This window comes from Gossypium hirsutum, chromosome A10 (genome assembly GCF_007990345.1).
Source record: "Gossypium hirsutum isolate 1008001.06 chromosome A10, Gossypium_hirsutum_v2.1, whole genome shotgun sequence".
Taxonomy (NCBI): Eukaryota; Viridiplantae; Streptophyta; class Magnoliopsida; order Malvales; family Malvaceae; genus Gossypium; species Gossypium hirsutum.
The window spans coordinates 114,145,121-114,164,459 of record NC_053433.1 but is presented as its reverse complement, the minus strand read 5'-3'; the positions used below and the strand labels follow the sequence as shown (position 1 = coordinate 114,164,459).

At 39.7% G+C, this 19,339-nt stretch overlaps 1 protein-coding gene across 1 annotated transcript; it reads left to right on the top strand.

The window, feature by feature from the left end:
• The first annotated feature begins 17,650 nt into the window (after window positions 1-17,650).
• On the top strand, window positions 17,651-18,253 carry LOC121208119 (uncharacterized mitochondrial protein AtMg00810-like). Its single transcript, XM_041078618.1, has 2 exons — window positions 17,651-18,095; window positions 18,186-18,253. Exons 1-2 carry the CDS (start codon window positions 17,651-17,653, stop codon window positions 18,251-18,253), a joined length of 513 nt encoding a protein of 170 aa, XP_040934552.1.
• Window positions 18,254-19,339: the final 1,086 nt, after the last annotated feature.

Here is a 19,339-nt window from a genome sequence, read left to right as displayed (position 1 = left end):
ATATAACGCAAATTTGTGAAAACGAAAAGAAATAAATCATGATCTTAACAAGCATAATAATAAATGAGTAATATGAATGACAAAGAATGAAAGAAATAAACAAGCTACGTAATTGAAGAAGAGAATAATAGGTAAAATAATAACATGATAAAAATAAAAATAAAAATAAATAAGAATAAGAAGAATAAGTAAAAAAGGAAACTTAATAATAAATCAATAAATAAATAAGTAATATATAAAATAGTAAAAACAATAACAATGTTGACAAAAGGTAAAAAATGTATTAATAAAGATGATAAAAATAATATGCTAAAAAAATAAGAGCAGCATAATGAAATAAAAAAGAAAATAAAATAATAACAGTAATAAAATAATAAAGAAATAATAGTAATACTAGTAGTAGCCGTAATAAAGTAATAGTAATAAAAATGGTACTAATGCAAATAATGATGTATATATATATGTAAAAAAAAATAATGGTAGTAAAAAAGTAATAGTATAATGGTAATAGTAATTACAAAGATGATGATAATAACCATAATATTAAAGTAAAATAAATAATATTACTATGGATAAATATATACATAGATACGTATATATATATATAAAAATATGCTATTCTATAATAATGATAATAATAAATAAAATAAAATAAAACATAAATACATATAGAAAACAAATATATAATAATTACATGTATATGCATAATATGTACATGAAATAGGATAAACATATAACTAATAATACTAAGAATATAGACCTAATATAAAAGCATATACGATACATATATATTAGTATAAAATAAGTTGTATATTTTGAATAATAATCTTAGAGAAATAATAAAATGACCCTTTTTCATGATGATAATAAAATAAAAGGCACCAAAAAAATTTAAAAGGGTTTAAAATAAATAATACATATAAGATAATATATATTAAAAATATATAATAAGATAACTTAATATAAATAACGAATCATAAATAATTTAAATATAGAATAATAAAATAAATGAATAAATAAATAAATAAAAATGGGTTAAAATTGGATGAAGTAGGGACTTAATCAGAACAAAAATAAAATCATAGGTAATAAAGACCAAGGAATAAACGTGTAAGGACCCCATTAAAATACACGCCACATCATAGGGACCCATTTGGAAATTGTACCCTATCGCCCAATGGCACCGTTCCAAAATACGTGTTTAAATGGTCTCAGGACCAGATCGAATTCGAAATTAAATATCTAGGCCAAATTAAAAGGAACAAAAATCAGCATAGAACCTAATTGATATATGCTACAAAATAGAGGGGCTTGTTGCGTAAATAACCCAAAAGTAATGAAAACACGTGGATCCCACGGTTAGCAGGTCGGGTCAGTTTGATTCGCGTCAAAACGATGCCGTTTGATGCCTAGGTAACTAGTTCAAAACGACGCCGTATAAAGAGGGTATAAAAACAAAAAAAATCTGAGCAGAAGCTCATTTTCTCTGGGTTTTAAAGAAAGGAAGGGGGAAGGGGCTCGAATTCTCTCTGGGGGAGCCCAGAATCCGGCGAGTGGCCCGCCTCTACGGTGGCCGAAAATCGCCCAAAGGTAAGATTTTTTATATTATTTTTTGCTATTTTATATATTTATCTAATATGCATGTGTTGTTTATAGAGATTATATATGCAAACAAATTCGACAAAAGAAGAGAAAAAATAAAAATAAAAAAGGAAAGTATATAGACCTTTACTTCGGTCTGTGATGTTTCTTGCTGAAATTTTGTATATTGATGCTCTTTGTTTTTTAATAAAAGCGAAAAAAAAAGGTCCATTTTTACATTCTGTTTGGCTATATATAGCCGAGTACGCCATTATCTTTCTTGCTTCTGTCCACTCCTATTAATGCTTGCAGGTGCAACTTGGGCGGTGAGGCGGTGGACGTGACAGACAGTGGCAGACCTGGCACGGGGAGGCAGCAGCTAGGTTTTTTTTGTCCTTTTGTTTCTGATTTGTTAATTTAGGCTAGGGTTAAGGTTATTTGGGCCCGGGAGTTATTTGGGCTTTTGTTTGGGTATTGGGCTTGAGGGTTAGGAAATAGGTTTTGGGCTAGGGAGGGTCAAATGGGCTTGTACAGCTGCCCCTCTTTGCTTGTTGCCGTGAAACGAGAACAAAGCAAAGACTCTTAGGAAAGACCAGTTTGGCCCAACCATGTCGAATCTTGACTTCTTTGGGTGCTCCTCTTCTTTAGGTGACATCGTTCAGCCTAGTGCATCTTGCTACTTTAATTTGCTCCATTGCAGCTTCAGAGAAATAAGATTTGCTATCTTCAGTCTGCTCCACTTGCAGCTTCAAAGAGATAAGACTTGTGACTTCAATCTACTCCGCTGAAACTTCTAGGAGATCTACTGTGGCTTCGAACCTCTCCAGTGCTATTTCAGGAAGATAGAATCTATAATTTTCAGCATGTTACCCTGCTACTTAGGGGTCAAGGCTCATCGTCTTTGATCTGCTCCACTACTGCTTAGGGAGGTAAGATCTATAAATTCAGCCAGTTACCCTACTGCTTAGGGGTTTAAGGCTCTTTTACCTTCGATCTGTTTCCCTGCTACTGAGGGAGATAAGATCTGATATTTGGTCTGTTACCCTACTGCTTAGGGGTTTAAGACCCATTGCATTTGATCTGTTTCCCTACTGCTTAGGGTGATAAGATCTGTAGATATTCAGTCTACCCCACTGCGACTTCGGGGAGATGAGACTTGTAACTTCAGTTTGCTTCACTATAACTTCAGGAAGACAAGACTCACCGTCTTTTGATCTGCTTCCCTACTGCTTAGGTTGATAAGATCTTCAAAATTCAGCTTGTTACCCTACTGCTTAGGGGTTAAAGCTCGACCTGTTTCCCTACTGCTTAGGGGTTTAGATCTGTAAATTCAACCTGTTACCCTACTGCTTAGGGGTTTAAGGTTTGAAAATTTGGCTTGTTACCCTATTGCTTAGGGGGTTGAAGCCCATCACTTTCGATCTGTTTCCCTACTGCTTAGGGGTAAGATCTGTAAATCTTCAGTCTACTCCACTGCAACTTCAGAGAGATGAGACTTGCTGGATTCGATCTATTCTACTGTAACTTCAGGGAGACAAGATCTGTAATTTTTAGCTTATTACCCTACTGCTTAGGGGGTTAAGGTCTGTAAATTTAACCTGTTACCCTACTACTTAGGGGTTTAAGGCTTGGTGAATTCACTGATTCTAGGGACATGACCTGTAGAATCAGTTCCATGTATTTATGCTTATGCCAAAGAATTAGGATGCTGTGATTAAAGTGAATCAAATGCTCCTAATTAGATGTATTATGAATGATCTATGAATGTATGAATGCAGCCCGTTGTGAGCATGAATCCCTGTTTAGGCTGCCATTGCTCTTTGTTCATCAAGGTTCCTTCACTGAAATGGTACCCTGTCTTTTTGTTCAGCTCAAATTTTGAATAGAAGACCCAAAGAGGTAGTCCCAATTTAAACTCTTTCTTCTCAGATGTTTCCAATCTTTGAGTTTGGTTAGTTCTAAAAAAAATAGTCCTGTTTCAGGTTCCTGTACTATTTAGAAACTTTTAGAGTAATATGCAGAACTCTTTTTGCGAAAATGGCTTTAGTCCATTAATCATCATTTCAATGCAAAATGCTTGAAAAAGATCATAACAATGACAAAACTGAAATTTATCAGAAACAACATTTGAAGGGAATAGATTAATCACAGTCAACAAACATTACTGGAATACAAAATGAATAAAAGGGAATAGGTGCCCCAGATATCGCAACGTGAGTTTCTCTGTACTGACTTCTTAAGGACTCCTTTTTTTTGCCCAATATGTGTTTAGGGGGATCTAGAGTACTCTTGCAGATGCCCCAAGATGTAACATCTCTCCTCCTTGTTAACTTAGGTACCATAAGACCATCGCATGCCTCACCTTTGATCAAAATTTGAATCGCCCTTTACGGGTTTTCAATTCAAAATCCCTTTGGTCTCAAGGTGCTCTTTGCGATTTTTCACCCTAGCTTCTCCTTTTTTTTAGGCGAAGTATTTCTTAACTGAATCCGAATTCACGGGATTGGATAAGGTCTTGCCATCCATTTCAGCTAATATCAATGCTCCGCCAGAAAAGGCTTTCTTCACCACATAAGGCCTTTCCCAATTCGACATCCATTTTCCTCTGAAGTCTTTTTGTATGGGCAAGATCTTTTTCAGTACTAGGTCTCCCTCGTGGAACTCTCTGGGATGAACCTTTTTGTTGTAAGCTTGTATCATTCGCTTTTGGTACATCTGACCATGGCGAATAGCCCGTAGCCTCTTTTATTCAATCAAATTCAACTGATCATATCGGGACTAGATCCATTCTTCTTCATCCAACTTTACTTCTGACAAAACTCTTAGGGAAGGAATCTCGACCTCGATAGGTAAAACTGCCTCCATTCCATAGACTAATGAAAAAGGCGTTGCCCCAATAGAATTTCTGATAGACGTTCGATAAGCATAAAGGGCGAATGGTAGTTTCTCATGCCAATCTTTGTAAGTTTCTGTCATATTTCCTACAATCTTCTTGATGTTCTTATTGGCTGCTTTGACTGCACCGTTCATCTTCGGGCGATACGGTGATGAGTTATAGTGTCTGATCTTGAACTGACTGCAGACATTCGCTATCGTGTTATTGTTCAAATTCAATGCGTTGTCAGATATGATCCTTTCCGGCATTCCATATCGACAGATGATTTTCTTTTTCAGGAACTTGCTAACTGCTGATTTAGTGACATTGGCATATGAAGCGGCCTCCACCCATTTGGTGAAATAATCGATGACCACAAAGATGAAACGATGCCCATTTGAAGCTTTTGGCGAAATTGGCCCAATCCCATCCATGCCCCACATCGAGAAAGGCCATGGCGAAGTCATGACATGCAGTGGTGAGGGAGGTACATTAATCTTGTCTCCATAGATTTGGCACTTATGACATCTTTTGGTGTAGTTAATACAGTCTCCTTCCATGGTGGACCAATAATAACCGAACCTCATAATTTGCCTGGCCATTGTAAAACTATTAGTATGTGTCCCGTAGACGCCCTCATGGACTTCCTCCAAGATTTTCTTAGCCTCAATAGCGTCTACACATCTTAACAGTACCTGATCCTTTCTTCTTTTGTATAGGATCTCCTCGTCTAAGACATAGTCACTGGCCAGTCTTCTCAACGTTCTTTTGTCGTTCTCAGTAGCTTGGTCGGGGTACTCACGATTCTTCACATTCGTAGGATATCGTGGTACCAAGGGTGATAATCATTTTCCTCTTCTTCTTCGAGGTTGTAACAATGAGCTGGGGCCTCGTAAATGCTCATTTGGATTGGTTTCACATCCTCTGGTTGGTTTACCTTAATCATAGAAGCTAAAGTTGCTAGGGCGTCAGCCATCTGATTTTCTTCTCGTGGGAGCTAGTAGAAGACAATATCATCAAACTCTTTAATTAACTCAAGGATCAACCTCCGGTAATTGATCAATTTGGGGTCTCTTGTCTCTCATTCACCTTTGAGTTGATAAATCACTAGGGCAAAATCTCCATATACCTCTAACACCTTGATTTTACGTTCTATGGCCACACGTATTCCCATGATGCATGCTTCGTATTCTGCCATATTGTTCGTGCAGTCAAAATCCAATTTACTAGTGAATGGATAATGATCTCCGTTCGGGGACACCAAAACTGTCCCGATTCCGTTACCCACAGCATTTGATGCTCCGTCAAAGTTTAGCTTCCAAGGGTGACCTTCTTGAGGGTCTTCTTCAGTGGTTTCTATGCACATTAGATCTTCATTTGGGAAATCAAAGTTCAGAGGCTCGTAGTCTTCTAGGGCTCTACTGGCTAGGAAATCTGCTATCGCACTCCCTTTTATGGCCCTCTGGTTCACATAGACTATATCGAATTCAAAAAGTAGAATTTGCCATTGGGCCATTCTCCCGTTCAAGGCAGTCGACTCCATCAAGTATTTCAGAGGATCCATTTTAGAGATTAGCCAAATTGTATGGTACAACATGTATTGTCTCAGTCTTCAGGTTGTCCAGATCAAGGCACAGCACAACTTTTTAATGAACGAGTATCTCGTCTCACACTCAGTAAACTTTTTACTGAGGTAATATATCGCTTTTTCTTTCCTTCCCGATTCATCGTGTTGGCCAAGCACGCATCCCATAGAATTTTCAAATACCGTCAAATACAGTATCAGTGGCTTATCTGGATTAGGTGGTGTCAACACTGGGGCATTAGACAAATATTGCTTAACTTTGTCGAAAGTCTTCTGGCATTCCTCGTCCCAACCACCAGGGTTGTGTTTCTTAAGGAGACAGAATATAGGGTCACATTTCTCAGTTAGTTATGAAATAAACTGAGTGATGTAATTTAGTCTTCCTAGGAATCCTCGAACTTCCTTCTGAGTACGTGGTGGAGGTAACTCTTGTATGGCTTTGACTTTGTCTGGGTCAATCTCAATCCCTTTTCTACTGACCACGAATCCTAGCAGTTTTCCTGACCTGGCTCCGAAGGTACATTTTGCGGGATTGAGTTTCAACTGGAATTTTCTCAACCTCAAAAATAATTTCCTCAAGACTTGCACATGCTCTCCCTCTGTCTAAGATTTGTCGATCATGTCATCGACATAGACTTCAATTTCTTTATGCATCATATCATGAAATAGGGTTACCATGGCTCTTTGATATGTTGCTCTCGTATTTTTTAATCCGAACGGTATTACTTTATAACAAAAGGTTCCCCACATAGTCACAAATGTCATTTTATTCATGTCTTTAGGATGCATCTTGATCTGATTGTACCCCGAGAAGCCATCCATGAAGGAGAAGAGTGAGTAACCTGTCGTGTTGTCCACTAAGGTGTCGATATGAGGCAATGGGAAATTATCTTTCGAGCTGGCCATGTTTAAGTCTCTGTAGTCTACACACATCCGTACCTTTCCATCTTTTTTAAGGGACGGGGACGATGTTGGCTACCCATTCCGAGTACTTAACTACCTGTAAGAAACCAGCATCAAATTGCTTCTTGACTCCTCTTTTATTTTCAACAGAACATCGGGCCGCATCCTTCGAAGCTTTTGCTGAACTGGCTTGCATTCTTCTTTGATAGGGAGCCTGTGTACCACAATGTCAGTACTTAGCCCAGGCATATCCTGATATGACCATGCAAAGACATCCTTGAACTCTTGGAGTAACTCAATAAGGTCCCGCTTTGTCTCTATAGTGATGCAAGCTCCGATCTTTACTTCTCTCCTTTCTAGTTCATCTCCTAAGTTCACGACTTCTACGGTCTCTTTGTGGGGTCGAATCTATTTCTCCTCGTGTTCTACCATCCTTAACAAATCAGGGGATAAGTTACAGTCTCCGTCATCCTCAAAGTCTTGGGATCCCTCCAGACACATATCTCGCTCAAAAGGAGATTCTGAATTAGTAGCAATGTCACTCGCATCATTGATATCTAGAGACCTGTTGTAGGTGTGAAGGAAGATGCAAAGAACAAGAGAACCTAAGAACAATTATATGTGTGGTATGATCATGAATGAAAGAATAAAAGAATATTTGCACGGAATAAGTCAAAAGGATGCATTTCATTAAAATAACGATTTCGAACATAAGCCTATTTCACAAAAGGACACTTGTTATTCCTAGGCCTAGAGCAATAAGTGTGTTTTAGATATTACTCTGAGTTAGTTCTAAAGACTACATGAATCTCTTCCGCAGTCCAATTATTCAGAACACTTCCTAGCTCATAGGGGCGAATGCCTGACAAATTCTCTACCCCGTCCCTTCTTCATATGTGGCGTTGATGTCCAAACTCTCCATCATTCCTTTCAAGATTTCCTTTCCCGACGTCTTTCACTCGAAGTGAATGACCCCTCCAGACACAAAAGTCTTCGATATATGGGGGAAGATCATTGGTTCCCATTCAATTTCTCCCGCGCTCAATCACGCTCTCCTTCTTTCCTGTTTCTTCTCAAGTTCCTTCTTTCTTTGTTTCATGTCCGGCTTAAACCCTAACCCAAAACGGTCTTATTTTTCCTTCATCATTGGTACATTAATCCTTCCCTGGAGGTATCTCCCGAGTCCTCTTCCAGGTAGAGCCCCTTTTCCAATAGTTAACCGTAGTCCCATTCTTGTAGTCTCAGATAACCTGGGCATTGGAATCTTATTTCCTTCAATGATGAACGTCGCGTTCACAAACTCCAAAGATAGAAAAGAGTACTCGATCGCTTCATCATTTGCCTCCAGATATGGGGCATCACTGGTTATTACCGCGATGATGTCCTCTTCAGCATTGATTGTTACTAACCGACCTTCGGTCACTAATTGCAACTTTTGATGCAGCGATGAAGGGACTGCCCCCGCTGAGTGTATCCATGGCCTCCCCAATAGGCAATTATACGAAGGCTTAATGTCCATGACCAAGAAATCTACCTCTTATGTGCTCGGCCCGATTAAGAGGGGTACTTCAATTCTCCCCATTACCCTCCTTTCCGTGCCATCAAATGCTCTCACTACACTTTGGCATTTCTTCATATGGGAACTATCCACTGGCAACCTACTCAGCGTAGATAGGGGTAGGACATTCAGTGTAGACCCATTGTCAATCAATACCCCCGGTAACGCGTACCCTTTACAGTGAGTCGTGATGTGCAAAGCTTTAGTTGATCCTCGGCCCCCTGGCGATACCTCATCGTCATTCAAGAATATGAAGTTGTCGGCACTTATATTGTTGACTAAACGGTCTAGTTTGTTTACAGAGATATCGTTAGCAACATAAGTTTCATTCAGCACCTTCATCAATGCGCTGCGATGGGTTTCGGAACTTAAAAGTAAGGCCAGTACCGATATACGCGCTGGCTGTTTGTGCAACTATTCTACGACACTATATTCACTGTGCTTTAGGAATTTTAAGAATTCCTTGGCTTCTTTTTCAGTCACTGATTCATTAACAGTTGGTTCAGGCCCCGCCGGCTTCTCTTTTTTTTGCTCAATTGCTAATGATTTTTCTTTAACCTGCTCGACTTTTGAATTTGGGGTATAACGCCTTCTGCTGCGCATATAAAAACCTTCGTCTTGAATTTCCTCTAATGCATTAATTGGGGTCTCCTCTCCTGAGAATGTCACATTGTAGCTATAGTTCCACGGTACCCTTTTGCTATCTTTATAAGGAAAAGCAACGGGCTTTTGGATCACGACCTTTGGCGCAACTCGTGCCCCGGCTTCATTCATTCTCGGACGTGATATGATAACCACTGGGTGGTTGACTTTGTAAACATCCTTCGTCGACCCCTCTTCGGAGGCATACACATCTGCTTCTTCCAGGCTCCGGACATATTCGAAGAATTCCAGCTCCTTATTATCCATCAATCCTTGTACTAAAGCCCTGAATTGGCTGCATTTCTGAATCTCATGATCCTCTTGATCGTGGAACTCACAATAATTCTTCGCTTCTCGAGGTCTGACCCTTGAGTTCTGTGCTATCAATCCTCTTTCCACCATTTTCTTCCAAACTTCCTCCAACGGGTATTCACTTCTGCAATACTCATCTTAATTTCTTTCCCCGAACTCTCGATTATCGTATTTATTCCTTTATTCCCATGGTTAGGTAATGGGTTCTCTGTATTGGATGTATCATCAATTTTCACAATCCCCATGTTGATGAGTCTTTCAACCAATTTCTTAAAAGTGGTGCAGTTTTCTATCGAGTGTCTTGTGGCTCCCGCATGATATTCGTATTGGGCATTTGCGTCATACCATTTGGGGTATGGAGGTTGCATTGGCTTTAGATAGAAGGGAGACACGACATGTGCATCAAATAAACTCTGGTATAACTCCTTGTACATCATTGGAATGGGCGTAAATTAAAGTTTCTCCCTATTTTGTTTTGTGTTGGGCTCTTGTTTGGGTGGGCCCTGCTGTCCAGTAGTTGTCGACCTTGGTTGGCTTACGGTGATCGATTTCGAATATGAGCTTACATTATTCACCTCGTGCTCTTTCTTTCTCGGCGCTGACCTCTTAGCGTTTTCCCCAGCCTCTATTTTCCCACATCTTATGGCATTTTCTATCATTTCTCCAAACATTACTATGTCCGAAAAACTCTTGGTTGCGCTACCCAGTATGTGGTTAATAAAAGGTACCTTCAGGGTATTGATGAAGAGCATAGTGGTTTCCTTTTCCAACAGAGGGGGTTGGACCTGTGTGGCCGCTTCTCTCCATCGCTGGGCGTACTGCCTAAAGCTCTCATTATGCTTCTTCTCCATATTCTTTAAAGTGATTCTATCAGGGGCTATGTCTGCCACATGACCGTACTGTTTCATGAAGGCTTGTGCTAAATCTTTCCATGAACTGATCTGGGCGCGACTCAGTTGGTTGTACCATCTAGAAGCAGCCCCAACCAGACTTTCTTGGAAGCAGTGAATTAATAGTTGATCATTATTGACATGGCCTGCCATTCGTCTGCAGAACATAGTGATGTAAACTTCGGGACAGCTAGTCCCGTTGTATTTCTCAAATTCCGGAGTTTTGAACTTGGAAGGGATTATCAAGTCCGGAACCAAACTTAATTCCTTAGCATCGATTCCACCACGATAGTCGGTGCTTTCCATTTCTTTAAATTTTTCTTCCAACCATCTACACCTTTCTTCAAGCTCTCTCGGGAGTTCTACCCTTGTCTTTTCTGATTCTGTTACTTTATCGAGATTGAGGACCACAGGATTGGTCGGGTTATCCCCCGGATTAGAGCCCGAGCCGGCTTGATAATTTATCAGTGCCGAAACACCAGCCTGAAATGGTTGGGGCCTAATTGTGACCGATGGCCTTCTTGGGTACATATCAGGTTGTATCTAAACGTCTGCTGGGGCAAAACCCGGAGGGTAGGTAGGATCTTCATTATCTTCTCCCACATTGATCAAAGGGCTTTTCCCTTTTTCTAATCCGCCAGCCAATAGACGAGTTAATTGGTCTATCATGCTTTTCTGGGACTCCAACATGTGGTCCCTCATATCTTGCTGGATTTTGGCAAGCTGTTCTTGCATACGTGCTTGTAATTGATCCTGCATCTCTTTTTGCATTTGTTCCAATCTCTCTAACCTTTGGTCCATTGCTCTTGTTTTTCCCCTTGTACCGTAACGATGTTCCAGGGTAACTGCCATGATTTTTAGGGTTCCTTGTGAGTTTTAATGCGTATGATGCAATGCTGATGCATGAATGCAATGAATGCGATGAATGCAAAAGCGTTGATTCCAATTCGATTTCATTAGAGTAGCTTTTCTAGAAAACAAGTTTCTTTACATAAAATAGATTACATATAAGGCTTGGCCCTGATACTTAAGGCCTTGACCTACCTAAGAAGCCAAGCTAGCTTTCGTCCTCGATCCGATTCTGACTCGTATTTTAAACTCAGCACATTGGCTTGTACTGCTAATGTTTGCAAGTGATCAGCCACTTCTCGCACTTGAGTCAAAGCTTCGCCCATGACGTAGTCCCTGCTTCTGACTTGGTCTTGAGATTGATGAAGTTGCTCCTTCCATCGCTCGTTATTTACCTCGAGGAGTTCTATCTGAAGTTCACAATTTTGCAGCACTGTTTTGAGTTCTTCTATATTCTCTTTTAATTCTTCGATTCTGTTCTGACTAGCTTTCAACTCCATTGCAGAGTTACGCGAGCGATACTGATACAATGACCTCTCTAACTCTGATACCCGGATCTTTAACCCTTCTTTCTCATTCTGGCTTTCTACCAAACTTCTTTTCAGAGCACCTTCTCGAGCTTGAGCATCGCAAAATTTTTTCTCCCACTGGTTGGCTTTGCTTTGTTATTCTTTAACTTCATGTCGCCATTGTTCGGATGTTTTTCCTAACCCAGCGGTTCTCATTGATCTGCGCAGCTTCTTATAGTCCATTTTCAAACTGTCTAAATCCTCTTCAGCCTTGTTTTTCCCTTTTCTGAGTTTTTCAGCTTCTAGTTTCTAGACATCGACATCTAACCCTAACTGCATCTTTTCTTCTTCCAGTTGCTCGATCCTTTTTTCTAGCTCGAGACTCTTTCTCTCGAAATCTTGCTTGATGATTTCTAGCTCAGATGGGATTACTTTCAAGTGCTCTTCTATCGGCTGAGAATTCCCTTGATCTGATGTAGGGATGTTGTCGTTAATCCTCTGATTCCACCATCGGTCGTACTCAGGAGTAGTCATGGGATTGGCAGCAAACTTCTTCATTCTACGAGTCTGGTTCCAGGCATTTGATATCTCGTGAACTTTCTTTTTGTAATTATTCCCTGTGAACACAAACTCGCACTGGGCTAACCCGTATGTTGGTGGTGTAAACTGTCGGGATCTGTATTGTCGCAATGCAAGCAGAGGAGCATACCCGATAGCCCCTCATACTCCTAACAAGGGAACCCAATCGAAGTCTCCGCATCAGTATAATATTTCATCAGGAACCATCCATGGGGCTCTCCATTCAACATCTTCTTCTTGCAGATTTTGGAGAACCGTCATCCAATTTTCTTCTGTCACATCATCTCGCCTCGGTGTAGCCACTAACTCTTTCAGCGGAGAGTAATTTTCAAAGAAGATACGATACGAGACCTTTTCCACTTTCCAAAAATGGCTGTGGAACCAGGATAGCATGAGCTGTGCACATCCAATAAATCTCCCTTTACCCGCTCTTCTACAAGCATTTAATGATCTGAAAGTTTCAGCCAAGATTGCGGGTACAGGTGTGGTTCCTTTACCAAGCCTGTCAAAAAGGTCAGCAACAGCCTCGTCTACATGCCCCAAAGCTTTAGGGAAGATGACCAGTCCATAAATGCTCAAGGCGAAGACATCTACCCTTTCCTTCATGTCGGGGTGCGCTAAGACTAGATCCCTCAGGTTCCTCCAAGGAATGCGTTTACAATCTTCTTTTTGTTTGATCCGGGTTGTCACCCACTGTTCGCTCATCCCTGTGATATTCATTAGCTTTTTTGAAAATGTTGGGACATTAGCAGGTCTGGCATAAATTCTGTCAACCTGAATCTTTGGGCAATGGAGCAAGGTCGTGTATTCTTCTATAGTAGGTACCAAATCTACTTTCCCGAAAGTGAAGCAACTGTAAGCGGAATTCCAATATTGGGCAAGGGCTCGAAACAGGTGTTCTTCTACCTTGACATCGAGCAAATAAGGTAAATCACCGTAATGGCAATAGAATAGCTGTTTGACCTTATCATCCCACTGACCCCAAATTTCTTTCATCTCTTGGAGATTATTCTGAGTTACGCTGATCCGAGTAAAATTCCATAACTCTGACACGTACCCCTCGGTAAGACTATCGCCTTTCTCTTGTTGTGTTGTCTCAGCCCATATCCGGACAGCCGCGTTGTCTTCTACTTTATCAAAAAACCCCTTTTCCATGATAAGCTATCTATTTAGGAACATAATGCGAATCAACACCTTTTACAATGAAAATGCCATGCAAATATAATCAAAGTAAAACAAAGCAAGTCAGTAATTTACACGCAGTTCAAAGTAAACAAAGAATAATAAATATAGCACTTGCTCAAGTAACTACTAGGGTTTTGGAATGGCTCTACCTAGGGTGGGTTCCTAAGGCTCGCTATATGGGGTTTGGTTCTAGAGTAAGGGTACCTGAACCAGCGGATTCCTCGATCTTCACCCATTATAGGCTCATACAGACTGGGTTCAGTTCAGGGGGATACATTTCCCTATGGCTGCACGGAGATGAAAATCTCACGAAGACATAGGTACGGATGTATCCCGAAAGCGATCCACTATCCTGCACGGAGGTGAAAACCTCACGAAGGAGTAGTTTCTCACTCCCACTTAAAGGGGTGTGACCACAGCGGTCATGCAATGCAATATGCAAAATTATTTAAAGACTCGAACCAACGCAGCAGGTATTGTACCACAAAAATAGCTGATGAAATGCAATGAAAGGATCGTATTTCAAAACCAAATTTTCAATTTTCGATAAAAAGACAAGAGTTAATCAACTTGTGGCTTGACTCTCTCATTCGTATCCCCAATGGAGTCGCCAAGCTGTCGTAACCATTTTTTGAAAAAAAGGGGAATCGACTTGGATTTTGAAAATGAACACAAAAAATGGGAGTCGCCACCGATCCTTTTTGACTAGGTGTAATCGGATCACCTCGTTAAAGTGGTTATTTTTAATAAATAACTTGATTTATTTAAACAACAATTTTGGTCTATGCAAATCAAGAAAACAGGTTTGGGAGTCGGTTAGCACGAGGAAGGATTAGCACCCTCGATACGCCCAAAACTGGTACCTAGTTGATTAATTAGTGTCTTAGTGTCGAAGATTGAAAACTTGAAAGAATTTATGATACGATCCTTTTTTGTAAAGTGAACATTGAAATGTGTAACACCCTAATTTTCGGGAATTCTGTGAATGTTGGCATAGGTTTAATTATGTTAGTGGGCCTCTAGAAGGCCCAAGCTTAAGATAGAACCCGGCAATTTTAGTTAATTTTTGTTCCATAAGAAAAAGGGGGTGAAATTATGAAATAAAACCTATGTGAAAATGTTTGAAAATGCTATAGGCTAAATTGAAGTGGCCAAATAAATAGGAGTGCAAAATAGGAGGATTTGCATGACAAACCTCCCATTTTACATGAAGTTGCTAGCCATCATGTTGTTGTAGACAATATGAGCACTTGATATCCATAATTTATGGTACAAATTGATACAAATTGATAATGGGTTAGGTAAATGTTCCATGACAATGGATTAGGTAAATATTCCATGATAATGGGTTAGGTAAATGTTCCATGATAATGGTTTAGGTAAATGTTCCATGATGGGAATTTCATGTCTTTTGTATTAAAGAATTAAATGGATGAAATATGAAATTTTATTAAAAGAAAAATGGGTGAAAAGAACAAAGTTTTGTCCATCTTTGTTCATCATAGCCTAAAGTTAGAGAAGACAAAGGAGAGGAGAAAGCTCTTAAATGTTTGGTCACTTGGGGAAGAAAATTGAAGGTAAGTTCATGGTAGTTTGCTTCTATCTTGATGTTCATGAGTTCTTCTTGATTCTACCTTAACTCTTGAAGCATATTTTGGTTTTTAGTTGTGTTGTGAGCATTTAGTCATGAATTAAAATGAAGGAAATGGTTGTTGTTTCATGTTCTTTTGATGAAAAATGGAAGATAGGTGAAGTTGAGCCAAACAAATGAGCATGCATGTGCCTTAGATGCTAAGGGGAAAAATCGGCTAACATGTTGTGCTTTAAAATGATGAAATGGAGATTATACTTAAGTAAAATCATAGATATGTGATGATTGATTGGTGATATACATGTTTAAATAACAAGCATGCAAGTTAGGTGTGAAAGAGTGATTTGGTAATAAATCTGCTTGAGACAGCAGCAGTAACGTGACTTTGGAAAATCTGTACAGGGAGATATATTCTTAGAATCCTTATTGAGTCTAGTTTCAGGAGAAACAAACGGCATAGTTATTGAAACTCTGTACAGGGAGATATGATTTGTAATACACAGAGGTCAGAGCAGTCGAACCCTGAAACAGGGGAGACTTTAACTAATAAACTGTACTATTTGGCCCGACCAAAAATTCTAGAAAAAAAATTAGTAGATAGATATATGAGTCTAGTTTAAGGAAAAATTTACGGAATTGGATTTCGAGTTTCGGAACTCGAGATATGAATTTTTAAGTAACTGTGACGCAGTTGGACAGCTTGTCCGAATTTGTTTAAGTGCTCAAATAAGTTTAGTAATGCCTCGTGCTCGAATTCGGCGAGGTTTCGGGCGTGGGGGTGTTACAGCTTAGCTGTTAGAAAAGGGGTACTTAGTTGTGTTCAAGGGCCAGGAATGTCAAATTACTGATCCAAATAGATTAAGCCTCATGATAGTCACTATGACTGACAAATGTTTTGAAGTTAACTGGTCAGGTGACTTACACTCAGCCTGTGTTGCCTCAACAAGAGATTCCAACCTTTGGAATGAAAGACTTGGTCATGCCAACTTTAGATCAATGGTTCGAATGGTCAGCAAGGATATGGTTGAAAACTTCACTAAGTCAGCTTAAAATAAAGATGTTTGTGAAGTCTGTCAGATGGGAAAGCAAGCCAGACTTCTATTTTCAGCAAACACAACCTGGAGAGCATCAAACAAGTTGGAACTGGTGCACACTGATGTATGTGGCCCCATGAAAAATGAGTCACTCAATGGCAATAGGTACTTCATTCTTTTCATTGATGATAGTACTAGATATTGTTGGATTTTCTTTTTGAAGCACAAGTCTGAGGTAGCTCAAATTTTTTTGAAGTTTAAAGCTACAGCTAAAATAGAAACAGGATGCAAACTCAAGACCATCAGGTCAGACAATAGAGTTTAGTACATCTCAGCTCAGTTCCAAGCTCTATGCAATGATGCTGGTGTCAAACATTAGCTAACCAATGTTTATACACCTCAGTAGAATGGGGTCAGTGAAAGGAAAAAAAGAAGTCTTATGGATATGGCCCAGTGCCTTCTATTTCAGAAGAATTTGCCTAAGACCATGTGGGCTGAAGTAGTTAACACTGTTGTGTACCTTCAAAACAGGCTACCAACCAAAGCATTGGCTCACAAAACTCCATTTGAGGCCTGGTTCGGGTTCAAACCATCTTTGGCTCATCTAAAGGTGTTTGGTTGTCTAAAAAGTCTCAAGCTAGCATTTTGGTGGGATACAACATGGTCAAAAAAGGTTATAGGATTCTAGATCCTTCAACAAACAAAGTCCATGTAAGCAGAGATGTGATCTTTGATGAAAATGCATGCTGGAACTGGGAAAGAAATGAACCAGAGGCTGTTTCTGAAGAACTTATGTCTGATCAGATAGAGGCTGACCAAAATGGTCTTGATATGGACATTGATGATGAACCTGTCAGGGGTATAAGGACTCTGGCTGAGATTTATGAGAGAGCTCAAGTAGCAATAGCTGAACCAAGCTACTTTGAAGATGCTGAAGCACATGAAGGTTAGAAACAAGCAATGGTTGATGAGATTGCCATGATTGAAAAGAACCAAACATGGGAATTGGTTGAAAGACCAGGCAATAGGAAGGTCATTGGGGTGAAATGGGTCTATCGAGCCAAGCAAAATGCTAATGGGAGCTTGAATAAACTGAAGGCCAGGCTTGTTGTCAAAGGATTCAGCCAGAAATATGGCTTGGACTATTTGGAAACATTTGCACCAGTGGCTAGGCTAGACACCATCAGGCTACTGGTTGCCATTGCGGCAGAGATGCAGTGGAAGATTCACTAGCTTGATGTAAAGTCTACATTTTTCAATGGCTTTCTTGAATAAGAAATCTACATTGACCAGCCCTAAGGTTTTATTGTGTCTGGCAAAGAACACATGGTGTACAGGCTCAAAAAGACCTTGTATAGCCTGAAACAAGCTCCTAGAGCCTGGTATGTTAGGATTGACAACTATTTGTTAAGCCTAGGATTCGAGAGAAGCATGAATGAGCCAACACTCTATGTCAAAAAGGAACAAGCTGAAACACAACTCATTGTGTCCCTTTATGTTGATGACCTCTTAGTGACAGGAGGAGACTAGAATATACTGACTGATTTCAGGGCCAAAATGAAAGACATGTTTGAGATGTCTGACTTGGGACAGATGACTTACTTTCTTGGAATGAAGGTACAACGAACTCACAGTGGAATCTTCTTGGGACAGAAGACATTTGCTGCAAAAATCTTGAGCAAATTCTCTATGAAGAACTGCAAGCCAACAAGCACACCTATGGCTATTGGAATGAAACTGTCAAGTCAAGGAGATTATGAGCAAATCAGTGAGTCTGATTATAGAAGCCTATTTGGTTGCTTATTGTATTTAACAGCAACTAGACCAGACATCATATTTGCTGTGAGTATGCTATCAAGGTTCATGCATTGCTGCAACAAGCAGTATCTTCAAGCAGCAAAGAGAGTGCTCAGGTACATCAAAGGCACCTTAAGCTATGGATTGCAATTTAGCAGAAGTGAAAAGCTGAAGCTGATAGGCTACACTGATAGTGACTGGGCTGGTTCAAAAGATGATATGAAAAGTACCTCAGGGTATGCTTTTACCCTTAGTTCAGCTATATTTTGCTGGAGTTCAAAAAAGCAATCGATAGTGGCTCAATCCATAGCTGAAGTGAGTATGTGGCTGCTGCTGGAACAGTCAACCAAGCCATTTGGCTGAGGAAAATCCTAGCTGATTTGAACCTACATCAAAGGGAAGCAACAGAGATCTATTGTGATAACATGTCTACTGTTGCAATTGCAAAGAATCCTATTTTCCATAGTAGAACAAAGCATTTCAGCATCAAGCTACATGTGGTAAGGGAAATGGAACAAGCTCGAGAGGTAGAGCTGATTCACTGTGTAACACCCCGTACCCGAGTCCGTCGCCGGAGTCGGACACGAGGGGTTTGCAGACTTAAATCACTTCTTTGCACAATCCATTTTAAAATTTTCCAGGCAAGCTGGCTAATTGCGTCACTGTCACCTTAAAAATCATATCTTGAGTTTCACAACTCGAAAATCAGTTTCGTGATTTTTCCTGAAACTAGACTCATATATGAATCTAAAAAAATATTTTTAGAATTTTTTGTTAGGCCAATTAGTACATTTTATTAGTCAAAGTCTCCCCTGTTACAGGGATCGACTACATAGACCTTTGCGCATTATGACTTGGATATCTCCTTGCACAGAGCTTCAATACTGATGCAGCTTGTTTCTATAGAAACTAGACTCAGAGAGGAATCTATAAATATATGGAATGACTCCTAATTATCTCTGGTTAATTTATAATGAATTTCCAAATTCGGAACAGGGAATCCAGAAACCGTTCTGGCCCTGTCTCACGAGAACCCAAATATCTCTTAACATACTGTCCATATGATCGTTTCGTTACTTTCCTATGAAAATAGATTCATCAAGGTTCGTTTACATAATTTATTCACTATTTAATTCCATTCCTAATATTTTTAGTGATTTTCCAAATCTACATCACTGCTGCTGTCAGCATCTGCCTTTAAGGTAGACTTTACCTATTTCATAGTTTCCATGATTCAACTAGCCCTTTTAGCATAAATAGCACAAATTATGATAGTGATTAACCATTCCCATGGCCAATCCTTGTTAAGCATATCCACACCTCTCAATAACCATATCCATACCAAATGATTATAACATTATACTCAAACATATATAAGCCATTTTCGCATGGCTATCCAAAATTATACAAATCCAAAGGGTCCATGACCCACAACAAAAGGGTAGTCCT